The 21,279-nt window shown below is 48.1% G+C and overlaps 9 protein-coding genes across 9 annotated transcripts; 2 read left to right on the top strand and 7 right to left on the bottom strand.

Annotated features, from left to right (window-relative positions):
- Window positions 1–21: 21 nt before the first annotated feature.
- Window positions 22–601, bottom strand: FTJAE_14049 (l-isoaspartate(d-aspartate) O-methyltransferase; the record flags this gene model as incomplete). Its single annotated transcript, XM_037347249.1, has 2 exons — window positions 22–504; window positions 548–601. The coding sequence occupies 2 exons, from the start codon at window positions 599–601 to the stop codon at window positions 22–24; spliced, it is 537 nt and encodes a 178-aa protein (XP_037198943.1).
- A 790-nt stretch (window positions 602–1,391) lies between these two features.
- Window positions 1,392–2,492, bottom strand: FTJAE_14048 (metal homeostatis bsd2; the record flags this gene model as incomplete). The annotated part of the gene is made up of 3 exons (XM_037347248.1): window positions 1,392–1,955; window positions 2,007–2,420; window positions 2,472–2,492. 3 exons carry the CDS (start codon window positions 2,490–2,492, stop codon window positions 1,392–1,394), a joined length of 999 nt encoding a protein of 332 aa, XP_037198942.1.
- A 673-nt stretch (window positions 2,493–3,165) lies between these two features.
- FTJAE_14047 (uncharacterized protein) lies at window positions 3,166–3,741 on the top strand (the record flags this gene model as incomplete). The annotated part of the gene is made up of 3 exons (XM_037347247.1): window positions 3,166–3,190; window positions 3,250–3,548; window positions 3,598–3,741. The coding sequence occupies 3 exons, from the start codon at window positions 3,166–3,168 to the stop codon at window positions 3,739–3,741; spliced, it is 468 nt and encodes a 155-aa protein (XP_037198941.1).
- A 160-nt stretch (window positions 3,742–3,901) lies between these two features.
- On the bottom strand, window positions 3,902–4,991 carry FTJAE_14046 (citrate transport mitochondrial; the record flags this gene model as incomplete). The annotated part of the gene is made up of 5 exons (XM_037347246.1): window positions 3,902–4,424; window positions 4,481–4,592; window positions 4,637–4,768; window positions 4,824–4,844; window positions 4,898–4,991. 5 exons carry the CDS (start codon window positions 4,989–4,991, stop codon window positions 3,902–3,904), a joined length of 882 nt encoding a protein of 293 aa, XP_037198940.1.
- Window positions 4,992–6,407: 1,416 nt separating this feature from the next.
- FTJAE_14045 (heterokaryon incompatibility protein het-E-1) lies at window positions 6,408–11,251 on the bottom strand (the record flags this gene model as incomplete). The annotated part of the gene is made up of 5 exons (XM_037347245.1): window positions 6,408–6,466; window positions 6,511–6,522; window positions 6,864–10,229; window positions 10,279–10,810; window positions 10,865–11,251. The coding sequence occupies 5 exons, from the start codon at window positions 11,249–11,251 to the stop codon at window positions 6,408–6,410; spliced, it is 4,356 nt and encodes a 1,451-aa protein (XP_037198939.1).
- A 2,079-nt stretch (window positions 11,252–13,330) lies between these two features.
- Window positions 13,331–14,303, bottom strand: FTJAE_14044 (uncharacterized protein; the record flags this gene model as incomplete). The annotated part of the gene is made up of 2 exons (XM_037347244.1): window positions 13,331–14,215; window positions 14,265–14,303. The coding sequence occupies 2 exons, from the start codon at window positions 14,301–14,303 to the stop codon at window positions 13,331–13,333; spliced, it is 924 nt and encodes a 307-aa protein (XP_037198938.1).
- Window positions 14,304–14,623: 320 nt separating this feature from the next.
- FTJAE_14043 (methyltransferase) lies at window positions 14,624–16,017 on the bottom strand (the record flags this gene model as incomplete). The annotated part of the gene is made up of 9 exons (XM_037347243.1): window positions 14,624–14,663; window positions 14,711–15,130; window positions 15,175–15,312; window positions 15,359–15,396; window positions 15,447–15,601; window positions 15,651–15,692; window positions 15,745–15,835; window positions 15,891–15,920; window positions 15,967–16,017. The coding sequence occupies 9 exons, from the start codon at window positions 16,015–16,017 to the stop codon at window positions 14,624–14,626; spliced, it is 1,005 nt and encodes a 334-aa protein (XP_037198937.1).
- A 1,514-nt stretch (window positions 16,018–17,531) lies between these two features.
- Window positions 17,532–19,428, top strand: FTJAE_14042 (xylosidase arabinosidase; the record flags this gene model as incomplete). The annotated part of the gene is made up of 6 exons (XM_037347242.1): window positions 17,532–17,870; window positions 17,928–18,032; window positions 18,074–18,533; window positions 18,580–18,762; window positions 18,843–19,120; window positions 19,168–19,428. The coding sequence occupies 6 exons, from the start codon at window positions 17,532–17,534 to the stop codon at window positions 19,426–19,428; spliced, it is 1,626 nt and encodes a 541-aa protein (XP_037198936.1).
- Window positions 19,429–19,820: 392 nt separating this feature from the next.
- FTJAE_14041 (5-methyltetrahydropteroyltriglutamate-homocysteine methyltransferase) lies at window positions 19,821–21,087 on the bottom strand (the record flags this gene model as incomplete). The annotated part of the gene is made up of 2 exons (XM_037347241.1): window positions 19,821–20,389; window positions 20,439–21,087. 2 exons carry the CDS (start codon window positions 21,085–21,087, stop codon window positions 19,821–19,823), a joined length of 1,218 nt encoding a protein of 405 aa, XP_037198935.1.
- Window positions 21,088–21,279: the final 192 nt, after the last annotated feature.

The raw sequence follows: 21,279 nt of genomic DNA, 5'->3' as shown, positions 1-21,279 counted from the left end.
CTCGCACAAACACGATCTTACTTACCACCCAGGAGCCTTCAACTGCTCCAACAACTCAGGATGAATCTCCACCGCAGAAGCCCCGACATGAATAACATCCCAACCCGTCCCCTCGTTTTTCTCCCCCTCTCTGGGTTCCTCAATCCATCCTTTTCTCCCATCACCAAACCTAAATCTCACCTTTCCGCTCTCAAGCAATCTTCTTCCCTCCACACTCTTCGACATATTTGTCTCACCAAGTTCTTTCAGCTCACGAATATGCTCAAGACCAACTACGAGGCCCTTCTCACCAACAAGCTCAGCCATCACGTGAGTCAGATACCCGGATCCAGAACCGATATCGAGGACCCGAGGGGCCGGTGATGTCGATGAGGGAAGAAGATAGCTGAGAACATGCTCGATGGCTGAGGCATGCATATGGGGTGCAGATATAGTTGCTGAGTAGCCGATGGGCTGGGGCGAATCTTCATATGGCATGGCTGGGGCGTAGTGAGCTCGGTCAACCTAGATGATCAGCATGAGTTTAGAGACGGGGACGGGAGTTTACCTTGAGGAATGCCTCTTTCACTCGAGGGTCGGTAATGAGACCGTTCTTCCACATGTTCTCAATAAGAGCTGAGTTAGTGTCTCCGCTGCATGTCCACGCCATGTTGATACTGAAGAGTCTCTGGTGTGTAAGTCGGCAGGTGTTTCTGTAGAGCGTAGACACAAAAGAGGGGAGATGGAGTGATTTCTTGCTGAAAGCCACGATGACGGTGCGAATCCCAGTGATTTGAAAAGTCGCTGGAAATGAAGATGCAAGACTGACGATGAGTAGTTTTGCTGATTCTGGAGAGGCAGGTGTGGATTGTAATGTTATCATCATATCGTACCTACGTAAGGTAGCCCGAGCAGCCGAAGCTTGTGCGGGGCCGTAATATGTACGGGGATCGGCGACGGGTAACCCCACAGACCAAATCACCACTGACATTCACTAACAGGGGCTTTAATTTACGAGATCGTTCACTACCAGGATAGTATGACTAGGGAGGAGGATGATTCGGGAATAGAGGCTTTGATCTTTCTTATCGGATTTACGACAATTCAGCTGTAATACGGACGACGAGAACAGGAAGAACGAGGATTCTGGTCTCATTTATGATGAGCCCTTTATATCCACGGTTCTCAGGCTGCCAATCATAAATACAACCAAAATCATGTTGAGAGACATATATAGAGACGTATGAAACTGCGTGTGACGCGCCAAACACTAAGCTTGTAGTAGGAACCAAAATATCCTTCCCATCCATCCACCCAAGAAACGCCAAAGGAAAAGAGCTAACGCCTACGTCTCTCGACTGATGCGCTTCCATGATATAATGGTATTGTTGTACATATTCAAATCCGCTAATTTAGACTACTCGCTCGTTCGACTCTCCCTCAGCGATGATCGGTACACCAAGACCGCGATCAGGGCTCTGGAGGACAAGCTGCTCGTGACGTCGTGCTCGCAGAAACTCGGCGACGCTCTTGATAAGAAGGAACCAGCCGACTACCATGAGCACGTATCCTAGCCACTCGCCTCCACTAATGCTGCCGAGATCATCGTCTGTTACGTCGCCTTGCTTGAAGTTATGGGAGTTGGGGTCGGGTGGTGCGGCGTAGCCATCGGGGCCGCTCATCGCTGGGGGTTCGTCTTCTGAAACGCCTTTCATGTAGAAACCGTATTGAATAAGAGTTATGCCGAGACCAGCGCGAGAACCGTTCTTCGCAGCGTGGGTTGAGTGGAGAAGATATGTAAGGAGGAAGCCGACAAGCTGGAAGGATGTTGAGATCATGCCGTTCCAGACAAAGGAGAAGAATGAGCCAACTGGCATGCCGTCGATGTAAACCTCGTCGGGTCCTCCCATGCCGGGAGCGAGAATAGTCGTCTCCCAATATGGAGGAGCAGCATCGGCCGCGGCTTGCTCGTAGGACTATTAAAATTAGTAACACATAGCCAAAGGATGTTTATTCGGGCAACATACCGGTGGTAACTCGTCTTTCTCAGAATCACTGTTCCCTCTCTCCGGGCGCGCAGACAAATTGGCAAAAACACCATCTGACCCAGAACCACCTCCTACGATTCTCGTTGACCTTGAACCGGACGGCGTTGGTGCCGGAGCAGCCGGTTGAGCAGGTGTTGGTACAGTGTTGACATTTTCCATAGATGGTGTCGAATTCTGTCGCATCAATCGCCTCCGATCATCAACCTCATCGTCGCTATCGTCATCATCGTCAAAGGCATCGGCGAGAGTAGCATCGACCTGGCGCGTTGGTTGAGGGGAAGAAGATCGAGAGTGAAACGAGGGAGGTGGCGAGTGGGGGATCGGATGAGAGAGATTGTTGTTATTATTGTTGTTGTTTCGGGCGTCAAAGTCCTCCTCGTCCTGACCGTTAATCTGAGACCTTGTTAGTATGTTCAAAACACCGCTGCTAATCGCGCGACTCACTCGTTCGTATCGTCCGGACATGATGGGCTAATCGTCTGGCGGTGTCGGGCTGCCTCCCGAGTCCGCTTATCAAGAGGAAAAGATACGCGATGTCGTAGGAAGAGTAGAAGGTTGAAGAGACTGAGGAACGAAAAGAAAAAGGAGAGACGTGACCAGGGCGAGGAAAAAAAGGAAAGAGGATCTTCAAGGAACGACGGCGAAAAGGTCTAGTTTTGGGTTTGGGTGTGCTTGCGTTGACTGTGAAGTTTGACGATTACGAAACAGACAGCGACAGGACGGGAGGAGAAAGCCTGCCTGGGGCGAGCGCCTTAGTCGATATGCGGACGGCGGCTGTATTCGGGTTCGGTATTGGCACAGTGTGAAATATGACAGGGGATAGTCCAGAAGGGTCTTCAGGGGTGATACGCCGAAGTATCCGCCCACTGAAACGCCGTGGCGCACTGTGATGCTACTTCGGCTTACGGAATCTTTCATTCACAGCCCCTAATCAAAGTTCAGGGGCAGCAACAAAGCCAGATCTAAAGGGCTGTTCTCGAGTGCGAGTCCTCAGTAGAACATCGTGGAAGAATGACAAAAGAACCTGATTTATTCTTTGTACGACTCTTGAATTGAACTTGCGTGGGCTGTGTCAGGTAGTGTTGGGTCCACCTCCACACTGAATCAGATCACGGACTTGTCCTCATCAGGTTGAAGAATGGATGAGGCAATCCATTTCAAGGGTCTCGTGGCAGCCTGAGGCAAATTGCCCATGACCCAATCATATGCTTTCCAATTACAGTTTCAAAAGAGATCGACACTGTGACGGGCACACTGTTTTATGGAATTTCTCGATGGTTGACGTCGAGATATTCTGCTGAAGAGGCAGTCCTAGCAAAGACATCNNTACAGCAAAAAATCTACTCCGACGTCTTTGCGCGCTGGCCAAAGCAAGCGCTTCGTCCCGATCACCAACTCCAAGATGTCCTAGGCAAAGCCGTGACCGAGCGATTCCAGAACTATAAGCCTTCTATGGAGCGTGAGGAGCTTCTTAAGGCGCGGGCGCTTCAATTCCTCCTCCAAGACCGATATAACGATCGAGTACGTACCGCGACATAGCGAACACAACCCTGTGCTAATAATAATACAGTTCAAGCTCAAGGGTAGATTACTCGAGCCAAAGAGTCAACCGACATATTTTGCGGATCTAGTGAGGGAAATTGACGAGGCGCCGAACAGATCATGGTTGGAGAGATTGGGCAAGCGATTAACAGGAATGATTCGGTTTCAGTAATTGATGGATGAGAAAACGACTTAATGCATGGAGAGGGTCCCAAAGAAGGACATTGGCATCTGACGTGTATATGTATTGTACTTGTACATTGTATCAAAAGCGATTCCCCGTATTTGCTCATGTGCCCATATTCAACGCCCTCTAGATCGCTCAGCCCTGTCTAGATGTACTTCTCATCCGGATCTATCTTGTTAAACCACACTTGGATCTGCTCATAGGCAGTAAACACCAATCCTCCAGAAACTACCAACCTCGCCAAACGTGGCAACGCACCACTCCAGAACGTCAAGACACCCTCCTGCTTGAAGATAGTCGTCGCGCACTTGAAGCTGTTGCCATATGTCTTCTTCGCCTCGATACTCTGCATGCGAGTCTTGATAGTATCGAGCGGTTGCGTCACATATACAGTGATCAAACCAGCCAAACCACCAATTGCAAAGGTTCCAACGGCACCAAGCTTTTCGCCCGGTGCTGTGTATGACTCGGCCATTTGCTTGAAGAAGTTATATGCGGTGAAGCGTGTTGCGCTGTTGGCAGCTTGTCGAGCGGTCGTGGGGACGAATCCTTGGAAGAAACCTCGGAGGCCACGTTCGCGGGCGATGATAGGGACGGCGTGCAGGAAGCCGCGCATTCGAGGCTTGGGGGACTTGCGGTCGTCGATACTGAGATTGTAAGCTTGGGCCCTGCGGGGGAATAAGTCAACTTACAGAGTGGTCTTGATACTTTCGGTGGGAGTCACAGNNCTGTGACTCCAGCACCGAAACCAGCAAGGACAGTACGAGGTCCAGAAAGATTGCCATTCTCGTCGACTAGAAGCGCCTTGTACTGATCAAACGCAACAAATCCTGGCCCTTGTTAGTCAATGCGACACACGTAAACTCGTGAAGTGGCATACGGATTCCAGCCTTGGCTGCGTTGCCAATGATGAGAGTGGTGCATCCAGCATACCACTGCTTGCCGAAAGGCGGCCAAGGGAGCTTCTGTCCTTCAGCTAACCGTCTGTTCAACTGCGACCTTGTCTTTGCAACTACACCAAGTCAGTATTGTAGGTCCGCATCGACTTGACGGGTGTGTAAACGTACACTCAGCGGGGTAGGTAATAGCTATACGACAGCTTGGTTAGCTACATCTTCAGAGTCATGTCGTGTGAGCATACCAATCTCAATGGCGCCGGCAGTCGATCCAGCGATGATGGATCGCAAGGGACTGGGCTGCTTCTTCTTTTCGCTTGTTTGTGTTGTCAACGCCATGATTGCTGTCCTGCCCGGTTATGGTCTGCAGGCGATGTTGGTGTTGACGGGAATGGGAACTTTTTTTGGGCGTGGGACGGCGATGGATTTCGTCACTTTTGGCACAGATGGGAGCTGTTGTAATTTACACGTGCGCCGATGTCGCTGTAGTGTAAGTGTAATTACAGTGGTTGGCTGCTGGACGCGGCGAGTGATGGAGTACTCCGCATATGCTTGGGCACTGGGAGCAGGAGCAGTCCGTTGAAACAGCCACGGATGCCTCCTTATTTTAGTACCAAATCTGATAAGGAGTGCTAAATAAGGGAAAGCTGCAGTTAATTTCAGATTTAAACTAAAATTACGCCGTTGTCAAGTTCCAATCCGTCGGGTGTTACTGAGTCGGCATATCACGGCCCAAGTCAACCTCAACCTCGGCGCATGTTCGAGGCTACGGATACACGTATTGCTCTAACCACGGCCCAAGATCTCGTTTCTTTATGAGCCCTCCATGAATAATTTCGGCAAGACGCTTACGGCTTGCATACGTGTGGCGTGTCTGTTGTATGATAAAAGGATAGCTTACTTCCAATAGGGCATAATTTGTAAAATCTGCACAATATAATGATTGCCAATTGCTACCAACTCTCGCGAGCCATACAACCAAGGCGGCCATCTTCATGGACGTGATCAGAAGATTAAGCACGTTTCAGACACCGATAAATACAAAAGGTCGGAGCTGACTGGGGAGAAAACTTATGTCGACCTGATAAAGGCTCCGTTGTCTGATCTCGATAGCCAGATTCGCGTTGTAAGAAGCCGCGCAGACTTTGAACAGAAAGTCGCGAGGGCCTTTGATATACATAACTTCCAATACGGCTACAGAATTAAAGCTCCTATCAGTATACAACTCTTTGCCGACTGGAAAAGACTCTGCCAAGATCATCAAGTGCCTCCCGCACCAGGCACAACGGTGGACAAGGTTCATTCGTTGCCTCAGATGGTTCGATGAGCTCTTACAAACCAGTATCACCCAAGGGGCGAATGCCCAATGGATCCCGAGGTTACTAAGGAACTTGTTCGTCGTGGAGATAACCTCGAATGCACGCCACTCCTCGTTTGACTCGACACTCAGTTGTCCATTCGAGAATTTCAGTTGAAAGGTCTACGAATCACGCGCAAAATGATGGAGGATAGGGTGTAAAAGTTGAGAAGACAGCAGCCTCAATGGGGAAGGCGCTTGCTATACTTCATTTTAAATGCGAGGCCTTGGGCCTTGTGTGCTTTGCTCTTGTTGCTTCTCCAGCTTACGATGCATGGAAATTCAGGCCCCAGGAGATTGGCATCCACATTCCCTCCTTTTGCCAACTTCTAGAAACACAGGAGAGGAGTGTGAAGAATATATCTTACTGTTGAAGCGATCATATAGGAGTAATTCCGTCATCGCCAGAATGTTTGGACCAAGATGGCGATGAAGTATGACAGTCCTTCAGGATATCCTACATCAGACAAGGCAACGTATATCGCAGCAGGGAATCCTTACCGGCACCGGAAGCTGTTATGAAGCATTTCGAATCACTGTGTTTTGGAATGGAGGAAGGAAGTGAAACGTCTTGAACCTGTGTAGGCTTGTGAGTAGAAGTTTATGTATTTTCCTATGATAGCTTAATCTCTGCAGCAACACTTCATCTAAATGCTGACCAACTCCACTCATGCTTCATTTCTTATACCTAGGTATTCATGTCCATGCCATCTACTTTTTCCTCCCCCATTTCTGCTCCAAACCGGCCTTCCACTCATTGAAACTCGCTACCTTGCCATTCACCAACAGTATCTCTCCCCTGTGCAATACTCTTCCCAACGGGGGCACAGTAAACCACCGATGATCACTCCTACAGATCAAATCATCTCTATGGTCGCTCGTCTTGTTTCCTTCGCCCTTGATAACAGCCATACACTTTGCATCATACGTCTCCATGCAGTACTCGCAGATGTAGTACTCGTCTGAAGGAGGGATTAGATCTAAACATTGGGCGCAGTTTTGACGCATTGTCTGAATCTCGGGGAGTTTGGGCTCGATGCGTGAGAGAACGGGCGAGTCTTCTGGAGTCGAGGTGAAGACCTTGGGATCGACTTTGCGCATGGACTGGCTGAGGGCGAGAGCGTTTTCGATGTCGTCGGCGGCAATGAAGAGACCTAGGAGGTTATCCAGGGCGTATTCGTCATTTTGGACATCATCGTCAGAGAGAATGTCAAGACTGTCATTAATGAGTTGCCGAAGATCGCGGTCTGTGGAAGAAATTCGACCAAGGAGGCGATTGAAGAGAATCATGTAGATGGCTGCGATGTTGACGTCTGAACCAACCATCTCGATCGGCATGTCATGATTCTGATGCCGACTTTGCTTCTGCTTGATCTTCTCAAGATCTTCAAGCCAAGTGTCTGCTTCAGGCGTTCTCAAGCCGGCATGAAGAATACGCTCTTTGTACAGGGACGCAAGCTTCTGAAATGCGAGAGCATAAGCCTGTCGTGTGGGAACGTTACCACGAGGTCGGTATCCAAGTTGCGTTATACCTTCGAACAAGTCCAGCGCAGAATCGATATCGCGACTATACGTGTACGTTGCGCCAAGTGCGAGACGAAGATACAGCGCCTTGAGGGGATCGCGAGTTGCGGTCGCGACTTCAATCGTGAAGAGAAGAGACTCGTAAATGAAGTCTGTTTCACCGACTTTGCTAGCTGCCTTGGGGATCCAGTCTATGACTAGAGGTTTGTTATGGAACTCGAGCAAAAAGTCAACGAGTCTTGTACGCTTGTGTTCTGGGTCAGTGACTACTTCCGAAAGTTGTTTAAGGAACTGAATGACAGCTTCATGGCGGTTCTCTGTGGCCACTAGCTCGAGGTACCCGAGTTCAGGCTCGAAATATTCCTTGCATTCTTTGCGATCCAGACCGACCACTTTAGCGCTCTTCATCGCCTTGAGGAAGTACTCGAGGGCTTGGTCGACTTTGTGGAGTTCTTCGTAGCAAGTGGCGATGAGAATGTGATCCTTGTACAGACGCCATCTGCAGCTCTTCAAGGCTTGCTCATCGAGCTTGCCGCTTGCGATACTCTCCGCTTCAATCGCTTCACACTTGAGAGTTTGCTCTAGAGCCTCTTTGAAGCGACCGTCACGCGAAAGACAGTATGCAATACGACCACGTGTCTCGACACTGTTATTGTCGAGAGCAAGAGCCTTGTCATAATGACCCAGCGCCTTGCTGTGCATGTCATTCGTGAGATATGTGCTTCCGAAGCGGCGATGCCAGTGGGCACTCTCTGGAATCTTTGCCCATTCTGCTGCCTTGACGATTCGGTTCTCGACAGGGATCTCAGTCCAGTGGGTGTTGCAGTCGGACCAGGAGTAGCCCTCTTGCATGAATGCGATGGACTGGACAATCTTGAAGCAGAAGAGGGTGGGAATGTATTTCTTGAAGTCTTCTGAGAGCCACGCTCGAGCGTAGAGATCTCCGATGGGCTTGAAGATACCGGGGGATTCCTTGACGCCTTTGCTGGCCCATTCCCGAGCTTCAGGACTGAGAGAGGATTGGACATCGGGATCCCCCATCCATCGCTTAAGACCCTTCATGTTGGCATCTGTAAGGACGTCAAGGCCCTCGTCATTCTTCTCATACATAAGAGTCCAGTCGAGAATGGTGTTCTCATCAGTGAGCATCTTGTGCACATACTCTCCAAGCTCTTTCTTCTCAGGTACAGGTACTGTCGCGGGATCTAGAACAGCTAAATGCTCCTGCCAGTACCACGCGGCGTACTGCTTCATGGATTCTCGACCACTAGCGCTGAGCCGGTATTTCTCAAAGGCGGATTTGTTAGTGAAGATGGACAGACAAGTCCTCAGGATGTGAATGCGCGAAATGAGAGGATCGAAGCCAATGCCCGCACCAAGCTTTGAAGAGTTTTGTGTACTGAAGAATTCCTTGACGGAAGAGTGGAAGAAAGTAATCCACGTATTTGTCTTGCTCGATCGGAAGTCCATTTCACTCATGGGGTCAAAAAGGTCGGAATTGGCAGCGGGACTCACACCCCGTCCAGGGCTAACTCGTCCAGGACCCAAAGACTGAATCGGGCTCGTGCGACGCAGAGGCGACAAGTTTCGACCCAGGTCGGGACTTCGGCCGAAGACCGTAGGACTCTTGGGACTTCCACTTCGTCCTGATCCTGGACGACTCGCTGAACTTGAACGTCTTCCGGAACCGAGATCGCCGTTCTTAATGCGCTGTTGCTTCTCATGCTCTCGAATGAGATCGTCAGTTGTCAAACCATCTTCGCGCTCGAGTTCGAAAAAACATGCGTATTGCCCGCGTAGAGTTTCTTCGAGGTGGAAAGGAGGATCTCCGAAACGCATGATGAGGACTGCTTCTAATTGCTCGAGCGACAGGACTTCTTCTGCACACGCCACCCACTGGAGCATTTCGTTCAGATCCCTTGTCTGGTCTTCATATAGTGTCTCCGAAAGGTTCTTGAGTGTTTGTCCAATAATACCATTGATCTCCTTGGGATAGGACTGCAGACTGGTGAGAATACTCTGAGGATGTCGTTTACGACTTATATCCTCCAGCATGAACTTTGCGAGAATGAAGAGACCGTCGGCTTGCTTGATCATGGCGTCAATGATCTTTTGTCGAAAGTCGGGAGGTGTGCGGCTCAAGTTACGAAGGTGCCAGACGCTATTCTCGATGTACAACTTGACATCCTCGGCGTTGCGATCAGGCGTGACGTGGAGTGTTGTGATGACTTGAGTTCCCCTATTTCCTGGATCGAGTGTATACGTAACAGTTTCGGTCATGTACGTTCTTCCGATAAGAGCAACTTGGAGCGTGACATGCTTCGGTCTCTTGTCAGATTCATCATCCGAACCCATTTGCTGGAGTAGCTCCTCGACTTCAGCTGAATCTACCTCATCGATACCGTCGAGGAAGATGTAAATCGCTTTCTGTTGTTCTTCTTGCTGGAACGGCTGGACAAAGAGTTTTCGGTAGGCGCTGGGGATGGTGCGGATCTCATCAATGCTGCGAAGATTCTTGAGAAGCTGTTTGGCGTAAAAGGGATCGCTCTCGCTTAGTTGGTAGGCGAGATCGCGGAGAGCTTGGAGAACTGAGCGAGTCTCGGGATTGTTGTCTCTGAAGTAGAAATACGCAAGTCGCGAAATATGCTCTGTTCCCCAAGACACGAGTCTAGTGGTCAAATACGACTTGCCAGTTCCTGCGAGAATGTTAGCTGGCGTTCAGAAATTGAGGTCAGCGACACCTACCGGCTGCACCTGTGATCCAGAGGAAGTTGGTCTTCTTATCGAGCCAAGCCTTAAACCCTCCATCTGAAAGGATCCAATCTCCGGTCGACTCCGCGCGTGATTTGTTGAACATAGCAAATGAGTCCTCAGGAAACGGCGAAGGATCTAGAATCTCCTTGAGTTTATCCTGATGCGCCGCGATAGTACGCTCACGGCCTTCGGACCTCATCTGCATCATAGTCTGGTTCATCTCCTCAAGCTTGCTCTGCATATTCTCCGTGGTGAGATTCAGCTTGTTGACACCTCCATAAGTATCTGCAAGGACCTGCCTCTCTTCACCAATGTTAAGAGCCTTTAGCTTGTCAAGCGCTTCCTGTACAGGCGTCCCTTTGCCAAATACTGTACGGAAGTATGCCTTGAAGCGACCGCGACGAACTTCCTTGGCGGCCAAGACGAATACTTCAAATAATTGGGCGAGAATAGTGACAACCTTGTTTCGCAGTGCATTTCCCATCTTATACTGAACATACACATCAAGTCGTGATGTAAAGTCCTACAATTGTCAGTAAAGCCTCAAGCGCGCGCGGGGTTGATCAATATCACTCACCTTCAAATGCTCAAATAACTCAACGATCGTATCATACGCTGAGGAAACATCTCTCGCTGCTCCAATGAGATACGCAACAGCGCCAAATATTCCCTCCGCTGGCGCGAATGAGTCTGCCGCAGCACCACTCACGATCTCACCAATGACTTCAACGGGGGTAAGGCAAGCCGCCATAGCGCTGAAGATCGACTGCCGCTTCTCGCGGAATTTAGTAAACTGATCATTCTGCTTGTCAACTTGCTTGATCAGGTCTGTGACGTTGTTTATAGGCGGGTCAAGAAAATCGCCGAGTTTGTCCTTTGAATCGGAGGAGTACAACTTGCTAGCATCGTCGAGGATTTGCGCAAACTGGGCTTCCGCCGTGTCCTTGTCTTTGTGGACCGCCATGATGCCTTGACGGTCCCGCAGACGATCTTTACAATAAAAAAAGAGACCCAAATGAAAGAAGCTGTGGTGCAGAGTAGAGGTAAATATAAAAGACGGTTGGCGTTTCAGAAATCAGGCTGAGATGGAAGCGTTCACGCTATGACTCGTAACTCGTAACCAACGAACTTGGCGGGGGCCAAAACGAATGATCAAAAACTGAGGTATCAAAAAAGTCCGAACAATAATCCCTGCAAGGGTTCGAAAATGAAAGGAGGATCTGGTTGCATTTGCTGCTTACGGTGCATATTATACCATGCCTCTGTTGGTAAGGCTGAGCTGCGTGGTAGGGCGATCTTTAGGCTGTGTTGTCGTAATTCTGGGGCTATTTCTTGGCTATCGACTGAGAGTTCGGAAGACGGCATTTTCGAGAGTTGAAATGCCAATTACAAACACTTCAAGTACATAAAATAAGAGGGAACGAACGTCAGCCTCGATGCGTCGTTAAGCGCTCGTCATCAAACGGGAGGCGTTCAGCCTGAGACACTTGCTCATTGAATGGTTTCACCGTACGTCTTGTAGACTAATTCTCCCCACTATCCACTCACATTGGGGGCTTATTTTGTAACGTGACCATCATTTGTGACTGGTTTGTTGTCCGGGTGAGTAACAGAAATGGTTGATCTTTACACTTTCTATTAGGCAGCGATTCGTTATACGTCATTGGTTTAGTTAACGATGCCCGCCCTTTCAGCCTTGTCTATAAGGTGAGAGAGCGATCGTATTGGCACCACTGAGCCTATCTTCAGGTCACTTCATAAGGCTGGGCTGCGAAACCATCCCAAAGTGGACTCAAGATTCCACCGTAACCCTCCTGGCGGCCCGTCCCGCGTTATGCTCTTACCATACCTCAACTCGACTCTCTAGCTATAGTAAGACAAGCACTTTATTGATCTTGAGGGTTTCCTCCGACGTGATGTAACTATATGTCGTCGGACCCAACATTAAGAAGCCATTTCAGAGCCAACACTGCTTATAAAGGCGTAGATATACATTGTATGAGAAATGCTGGCGTTGCTTATAATCTAATTTACCTGTATGTTATATAAGGTGCTTGGAAACACTACTTACAAACCAAGAGGACATAGCACACATACAAGAGTCATCTATAGCCTAATATAAGGATGTTAAAGAAATATCTCAACCTATAAGTCTCTTAAGCCATGGGGGACAGAGTACAGGTTTGAACTCCAGGGTATGCACTTTATTACACGGCATGGTATGAGCCACCCCAGGCAGCAATTACCTTTATTACGCGACCGCACATTTAGCATTCTGACGATCTCCTTAACGAAGGCATTTCGATGTCTTAAATACAGCAGTAACTAATACCCAAAAGTTGTAAAAATGGTCAAAAAAATGGTTTGCGTCTCTTTGATTACATGTGTCATCCTTAGTGCAGGGGCAACACTTACATCTTCTCTGTATCTTTTCAATTAGACCAATAGGCCAGCGGGCAACCGCTGGCAAAAGATTGAGTATAAAGGTAGCTTATATAGCCTTAAAAAAAGTTTTTTATTACCTTCCTACCATTTATTAACATGAACGTAGCTGTAGATGCCTGTCTTGCTTAGGCCTTGCTTTGATCTTGAATACCTTCTGACAGGTGAGACTGCAGTTACTGGTCGTACCGACCATTTTGGCATTTATACATCTTCTCTCGAGCTCGACACTCTGTATTAGTTGCCAGCATATACTCTAAAAGTGTGATTTAGGGGGACGAGGTTTCTCACTTAATCGAGGAAATCTTTCATTTGGTCGTAGTTTGGAATAGAGCAGCGACACATACTCCGTAAATCTAGAGTAATTCCAACGGGATAGCTACAAGACGACGGGAATTCGGAAAATTTTGGTGGTTATGCCCTAAAACTCTTCTAAAAATATAGAGGCTTTGGGATCGGCGGGGCAGAAACAGGCATCCAGCTGCAGATCTGCTTTCAGAGATAATGTATATATTGACGAGTGAGCCCAGTGACATCGGCCTTTTAATACAATATCGAAAATAGTAGGAAATATTACAGAACACGAAGCTAACTATATGTATCAAACACCAGCCAGAACAGAAGCGACAATGCTTTCCGGTGATTCCTTAGTAACCCCGAGCAGCCCAGAATCCGACTCCTCCCACGACAGCGCAACGATACAGCGAGCTTTCCCTCCCTCAGCTGCCTCGTACAATTGAGCGACAGCCAAGTCAAGAATCCAGCCGCCTTCACCAGTGTCACGCTTTTTTCGCGCTCCATCGATAAGCTCACGAGTCGTTCGTCTCTGTATATCCCATTGGCTTTCCGTTCCCTTCTGAAATGCTTCCAACAGTTCATTCTGACATGTTTTGATGGAGAGCACTTTGACGTGTTGATTCGCTGTTTCTTCAGGGTGTTGAAGGACTCCAACTACCGACTGACCTATCCCTTCAAGAGTAGTTCCAGTAAAGTACTCTTCGCCTTGATCATAGATGATTGCACGGCGATTATTGATGTCGAATCCCATAGTAGGGAACCGTTTTAGCGCCCAGTCAATGGGGTTGCCAGTCGCGATACTGGTCCAAGTAAAGTTGGGGTTTGCAGTAGCATGTTCTTTTGCGCGATCGACACCAACGGTTCGCTGAGCACGCACCGCTTCGAATTCAGGATAGCTTCTGAACTCTGGACCCCAGCCGTAGTCATCAGTGATGAAGCGTTTGACTCCAGCGGCGAGCGCAGCGTCAATCATGGTCGCTTGCAGACTGATGCCGGCTGGACCGACAACACACACAACGGCGTCTTGGCCAAAAAGCGCTTGGGTGAGTGCTTCCAGATTATAGTCTGTTCTGATTACAGGGATGCCATCTGGAAAGGTGGACTTTGATTCATTTCGGGTGATGATGGTGACGTTGAAGCCAGCTTTGGTGAGAGCTGCAGTGATGGGGGTGCCGAAGTTGCCAGAGGCCTAGCTGTGTTAGTGCATACAAAATTTGCATCATGGATGGATGCCTTACACCGAAGATGGCTACTTTGTTAAGTTGAGTGGCGGACATTGTATGGGTTTAGTGAGATTGATGTGTGTAAGTGAATGAATGTTTCGATGGACGAGAATGTCTCGATTTGGTTGACTTTATCCCCTGCAACCCCACCAGGCGGAATTCCGCCCAGGCTAGCATTACCTGGCTAAAGCCAACCTTTACATTTGACGCGAGCAATTCTACCAAGCCCCAGAGAGGAGCAAGAAAAACTTAGGATCTCTATCCTAGATAACGAAAAGACTTGGATAAGTTTAGTATATGGCAGTAAACATTTAGACCATTTTATCCCAACACCCTTATTTAACATGGCTTACTCCCCCGGAACATCCAGCCTATTAGTTCTCCTTTGATGGCTTGCTTCCATAGATCGAATAGCTAGTTTCTAGTCAGATATGTCCTCGCGAAGTTGGAAGTCAACTTACAGCGGCCAGTAGGCATGGGTGTTTCTATCAGCCATCGCCTTCCGCTGATGGACCAGCCAGAGATTGACTTCCTCGGGTGTCCATCCGTGAGCACGAGTCAATGGTGCCATCGTGAACGCTTCAAGACCGCAAGCCATATTGGTATAGCACCAACTTCCAAGTAGCTTGGCTTTCTTGTCTCGGGGCCAAGGGTTAATGGGCCACTTGAACTTCTCAACAACAACATCCTCAAAGCCGATGTTTTTCATGATGTCCACGAGAGACAGGATATCAAGGTATGGTCGACCAAACATGACAGACGCTTCATTCAACAGGGCCAGAGACTTGAGCATGATGTTATCCGGGCTGAGACTGCCGTCATCTGACTTAATATTTACGTCGACTTCTTGGACCTCGAGATAGCCACCAGGGACAAGGTTGCTGCACTTATTAGCTAGAACAGAAGAGCCCTGAACCATACTTACTCGAAACACTTCTTGAGATAGTCGCCCCAGTCTGCGATGCAAGATGTCATGACACGACTATGAATATAGTCAAATGGCTGACTGTAAGTCCATTCATCCTCAATATCATCGATAACAAAGTTCACGTTCGGTGGGACGCTACAGTCGTTAGTGAAAGCTTATGCATTCTCATACTGAGTCATACAATTCTGGTTGGATTGGCGACAGATCAACCCCCGTTACCTAGACATTATGTTAGAAGACAAGCAGTCGCCCTGAGACGGCATAATTACCTGAGCTTCAGGGTGCTCATCCGCATAATCGATAGCCCAGATGCCAGTACCTGTCCCGACATCCAGAACATGCTTGACCTTGGTATCTAGTTTGTTTGGCGGTGATAAGCCGAGTTTATCATCGAAAGTGAGCAGAAACAGGTTATGTTGAAGATCTTGGGTGATTAGCATCTAAGGTTCCCTTTTTGAAGGTGGCTATCATACCAAGTCTCTCATTTTCAGCCTCATCATTTGGCAAGGCATATTCTTATTAATGGGTTAGCATTTGGGCTTCGAGTTTGGGATTCAAAAGTATTACTTCCATCTTTGTAGGCATGATATGTTCTGCCGTTCTCACGACGATAATCCAGGATCGAGCTGGAGACACTCGCCGTAGAAGACTGGAGATCCTACAAATCGTCAGACCACAAGGACAGTAAATTTGTATCGCCAGGAGGATCACACCTCGCCAAGGGAAGAGTCAGTATCCTGAGCCTAGCGATAGTCAGATATGCCTCTTGTTCAGGTCATCTCCGCTTACGACGTCCTCAGGCACGATGGCCGCGGGATCAACTTCTTGAGTTTGAGCCATATCGATAGAAGAGGGGTAGTGTTTTGTGGACATGTGAAGCAACATATCAGCATCTCTGGTCGTTTTATATGTTGGTTGTCCCCTGTCCTCGGTAAACTGCATGTTACTTGACTTCCTAACACGGATTTACCCGCTGTTTCGTCGGCCCATCGGAAAGACATATGATAACTTCCAAACCAATGATGCTTCAGGGAATTCTTTTAACCATATTTAATTTGTATCAGTGTTGTTGACGTGTCATACTACGCCGCAAGTTGGGAGATTAGGGTTGAACACAGTGCGTACCTATCAGAGCACCTTTTGGACCAGTATATGTTCTTCCAGTTCAATGAAGGCCGAGTGGTCAGTGTGGGAACTCTGGCGCAGTGCTACTTCTGTACTCATCATTCGATCTGCATTATCACCGAGAGGATGAAATCTTGTTGAGGCAGAAAACCGAAGACAGATAAAAGCCTCCTAAATTGAGATTACACGTGAAATTGATTTACGACGCTCTACGTTTTCTATCATTCTATGTAAAGAATACAACATATTCAGTAGAGAAAAGTGAGAAAAAAATCATGGTGGCATACTCAGTTGTTGTCAATGAGTTGGTCACTGGCGATGTGTTGGTTAAGAATTCCTGTTGATGCTTTACATTAGAGTTCTCTACATATAATGATACGAGATAAACATTTGTTGAGGATTGTTTAGGGTTTTCTCATCCCATTGCTTGGAGTTGTACATCCTTCCGTCTAAAGTTATTTCTAGAGCCTCAAGCCACTGCTGAAGTTACTTAAATCACCATCAATCATTGCACTGAGAGCCTGACTGCTCATGACACGAGCGAACAGCCCTTTCATTCAGGCTTCAGTTTCTGCTGTTTATCATCGTAGGTTATATGGGGACTAAGATGAGATCTGGCCTGGAGATCTTCTGGACTAACTAATGCTTCTTGGCCGGCTCTCTGTGAGTCTTGATCTGGGAGACGACGCTTTACGGAAGAACATGGGCTTCACCAACTAGGAAGATATTGGCATTCAGGCTATATATGATAAAGGGTCTATGTAGGCTTGTGTAGATGAGAAGTCCTATCGATTTCAAATGCCAAAGTCGGCTCTAGCAGTCAATGAGTCAGTAAGCCATATAAGAGGCATGCAAGTCGTAAGGAGAACCTTTGGCCTAGATGAAACGAGTAACTTTCACTCCAAACAGTATTTCGAAGGTTGTGACTGATGCAAACCAAAGTAACGGTTTCGTTCAACGATTGGACAAACAACGAGTTTTAGGCCTACAAGTGGTATGTTTGGGGGTTGACGAATGGCCCCGCAAGATCGAACGTAAAGTTTGGGGGATGTTTAACAGACGCTGATTCATGGAAAATTAATAGCTTGGTGGACATAGCCCCGGAGCTGCTAAGCATCTCGGTGTGGCTCAACCGACTCGAGAGATTTATATAAACCCCGTCGACCGTCAACCCTAAGAATCTCTATGATGATAGCAACCTTGGCTTTGTCATTGTTAAGGAAAACATAATGGCTGAAGAATCGAGTCCCATGTTTCTAAACCCCGTCATTCGGGGCTTCAACCCGGATCCTACCATCTGTGTAGTTCCCGCTACAGAATCAACCCCAACGGCGTTTTTCCTCAGCACTTCAACATTTGAGTTCTTTCCCGGATGCGCCATTTACACGTCAACCAATCTAATTGACTGGAAACTTATTGGTCATGCGCTCAACCGTCGAAGTCAAATTGACATGCGTACCGTTGAACCTGGTGCTGGTAGTTGGGCCAGTACTTTGAGATATCGACCTCAGGAGAAGAGATGGTATTTGGCTAATGGTGTCTTCCACCGCTACCGACCAACTGTCGATGTAAGCTATGAGAATGAAAGAGACAAAATATGATCAGTATCTAACAACTATGGGCAGGAACGTATCTTCCCTAGAGGGTTCTATGTCTGGACGGACAATATCTGGGATGACAATGCATGGTCCGACCCAGTATACTTTGACAACCCTGGTTTTGACCAAGATGTAAGTAAACTACAGCAACTTTCTCGCTGTAATGCTGACAGGACCAGTTGTTCTGGGACGACGATGGGAAGGTCTATCTCTCAACTACAATGCGCTTCGCCTGGCGAGACCCCAACTCGAAGCAAAAGGACTTTGGAATTCACATATCCGAGATCGACATCTCAACTGGAAAAACCCTCACCGCCCCGAAGGTCATCCGAAAGTCTCCTCATGGAATTGCCGAGGGTTCTCATATCTTCAAGCGAGGAGACTGGTATTATCTCTTGACCGCTGAAGGAGGCACAGAAGCCGGTCATCAAGAGTGGGTGTTTCGTAGCAGAGATGGCCCATTAGGTCCATGGGAAAGCCAGGGAAAGCCGCTTTGGTATAATGGACCCGATGAAGAGGTCCAAAGAACGGGACATGTTGATGTCTTTGAGGATGGAAACGGAGACTGGTGGTCAGTCCTACTGGGTGTTCGACCAGTGCAACACCAGGGGGCGTTTTTGGAACCACAACTAGGTATCACTTAATCATCTTTGTGGTTGGACTAAGCTAACTTCGATAGGACGAGAAACCTTTCTCGTCAAGGTTGAGTGGAAGGACGACTGGCCAGTCTTCAATGACGGCAACAATATCACGCTGAAGACTACAGGAAGAGCTCTTGTAAAATCAGCCTCGAAACAAAGTTTTCAGACGTGGAAGGCCGATCTGTCAAAAGATGAGCTGGAATTGGGGTGGTACCAAAAGAGTAAGCTCTCTCTTCGAATAATTGAGAGTCAATCTGACATATCCGAGATACACCCATCAAGCAAAGTTATACTCTTACAGAAAAGCCGGGTGTGCTAAGACTCTACGGGAACTGCTACGACTTAACATCTCCTGAGGCTCCGGCCATGCTTCTTAGGAAACAGACCTCGTACAACCAGGTATTTAAAGTCAAAATGAATTTCAGCCCTACAGTTCGAGGCTACGAAGCTGGTGTTGTCCTATGGTGGAGCCAGCATTCTTATGCTTCCTTAGGGGTCGTCGCTTCAGAAAATGAGAGTGGAAAGGTCGAGAACAGGGTCGTCTATAAAGGAGCTGCTGGGAATGCCAATGAATTCAAAGTAAGTCACAAGCCATACTGTTGAGCAGAAGCTGATACTGCCACTAGACTTCAGAGACAGATCTTGGAGGTAACCTCGAAAACGTTGAATTGTCTATCCGTGCATACCCGACCAAGTACGAGCTTTCTCTCAAGGCTGGAGGAAGGGAGTCAGAGGTATATACTGTCAACGCCAGTGCCTTGACGGCGATGCCACCCCACGGAGGATGTTTTGCCGGAACAATGTTTGGAATTTATTCCTATGGCAAGAATCAGCCTGTATTGGATCCAGCAGACTTTTCAGACATCAGCATAGAGGAGCTTGAGTAGCAGTTGTAGATAAAACTAGAGTTGCACCACCACCGCAACCATTGCCAGATCATCCCCAAGAGAAGTAAAAGGACAAACCACCAAAAGCAAAAACTGCAAAACATTGATTTGCATGTTTAGAACATGTGGCGGATCTCTCCCGCCGGGAATTGNNGACCACTATACTACGGAAGAATAGCCGACTTTAGCCGGTTGTAGTGAGGAACTGTGGTTACTGTGTCGCACTGAGAGTATATGTACCCTTTGCTCTTTTAAGCTCCAGATCGACGGTCTGGTTGTCCTCATAATCTGGTATCTATGTGATGTCTCGTTTGCGATGCGCTTGAATTCTTATTAGACTGCATGAACTTATGCCAACTTGCTATTTATTCGTCTGTGTATATGCATAATGCTCAAGCTTCGCCCCAGATCTCGTTGGCGATCTCTCTAACCAATGCAAGCTTCTTCTTTTCTTCCTCGAGATTGAGGGGATATCCGCTCTCATGAGTACTGAATCCACACTGAGGACTGACAGCGATTCTCTGCAGCGCTTCTTTCTGGCTCTCGCCAGTTCCCTTTGCCACCCAATCCGCTGCACTCAGGACACGCTTCTTCATCTCCTCCTTATCCTCCAGCTGAGGCAACTTGGTGCTGATAACGCCAACAACAACATTCTTGTCCTTAGGGAGGAACTGAAGAGGTTCAAAACCACCAGCACGCTCGGTATCGTATTCAAGGTAGAATGTGTTTACGTTGAGGTTGCGGAAAAGCTTTTCAGCGATGATGTCGTATTTACCTTCGGCGAAGTGACGGCCGCCGATGAAGTTGCCACGGCAGAGATGAATACCTGTGTGCATGTCTGAAGGGATCTTGGAGAGACTGTCGTTGTAGAGCTTGATATAAGCATCTAGAAGATCATCGACGGTGCCAATGTTATCAGAGTCAGCAGCCCAGCCATCACGGAACTTCTGGCTGCAAAAGTCTACACGGTGTCAGTTTTTTGTCATCGACACCCCAAGAAGTCAACTCACAAGCCATTCCAGGGTCATCAAATTGAACATTTCGCAGACCAGCCTTGTAAAGCTGATCAAGCTCATCCTGGTAGACCTTGGCCACATCCTTGAAATACTCCTCGTCGTTCTTGTACGCCTCGGGAGTATATGCCTTGCCTTGCTTATAACGCATATGGAACCAGGCAGGAGTAATCATAGTAAGCTTGATGGAAGCCCAATCCTCCTTTGGCACAAAATTTTGAACGAGCTTCAGCTCATGAAGGTTCGAAACAGACTTCTCAGGGCTGTGGGAAAGCTTTCCACCAGCAATGACTGACTCTCCAGGCATGACCTGGCGATCAGTCTCGATCAAGCTGACCACGTCAGGGTGGTAAAGCCGGAACATGGAGGCATCAGCATCAGAAAGCTGGGTCGTTCCCTCGAACTCGTCCCACATAAGACCCCAGAAGCGAGTACGGGTGAACTCGCCGCTGGTCACGGCCTTGAAGCCTAGATCTTGCTGCATCTTGACAACATCCTTAACAGCATCGTTCTCCACAGTCTCAAGGCCGGCGTTCTCGGGGCTAAGACCCTTCTCACGGATCTGCTCTCTGACGTCAAGAAGAGCTTGAGGTCGGAGCAAAGAGCCCATATGCTCAGCGCGGAAAGGTTTAAGAGTGGGTGCCATTGTCAAATATTACGTATAAAGTTCAAACAAGCTTGCAAGAGTGAACAGGTCTTAAGAAACGCTTCTTAAATGATCTCGAGAAGAGTAATCTTAGGAGGAGGGGCGCTTGCGGGGCTTCCCATCGTGGGGCGGGGAACCGTCCTAATAAGAAAAGGGTTGAATGGCCGCGATCTAAAGTCATTCTTGTCCGTT

Source organism: Fusarium tjaetaba, assembly GCF_013396195.1.
Source record: "Fusarium tjaetaba strain NRRL 66243 chromosome Unknown NRRL66243_c0000526, whole genome shotgun sequence".
NCBI classification, from domain to species: domain Eukaryota; kingdom Fungi; phylum Ascomycota; class Sordariomycetes; order Hypocreales; family Nectriaceae; genus Fusarium; species Fusarium tjaetaba.
This window is presented reverse-complemented; position numbering and strand designations above follow the sequence as displayed.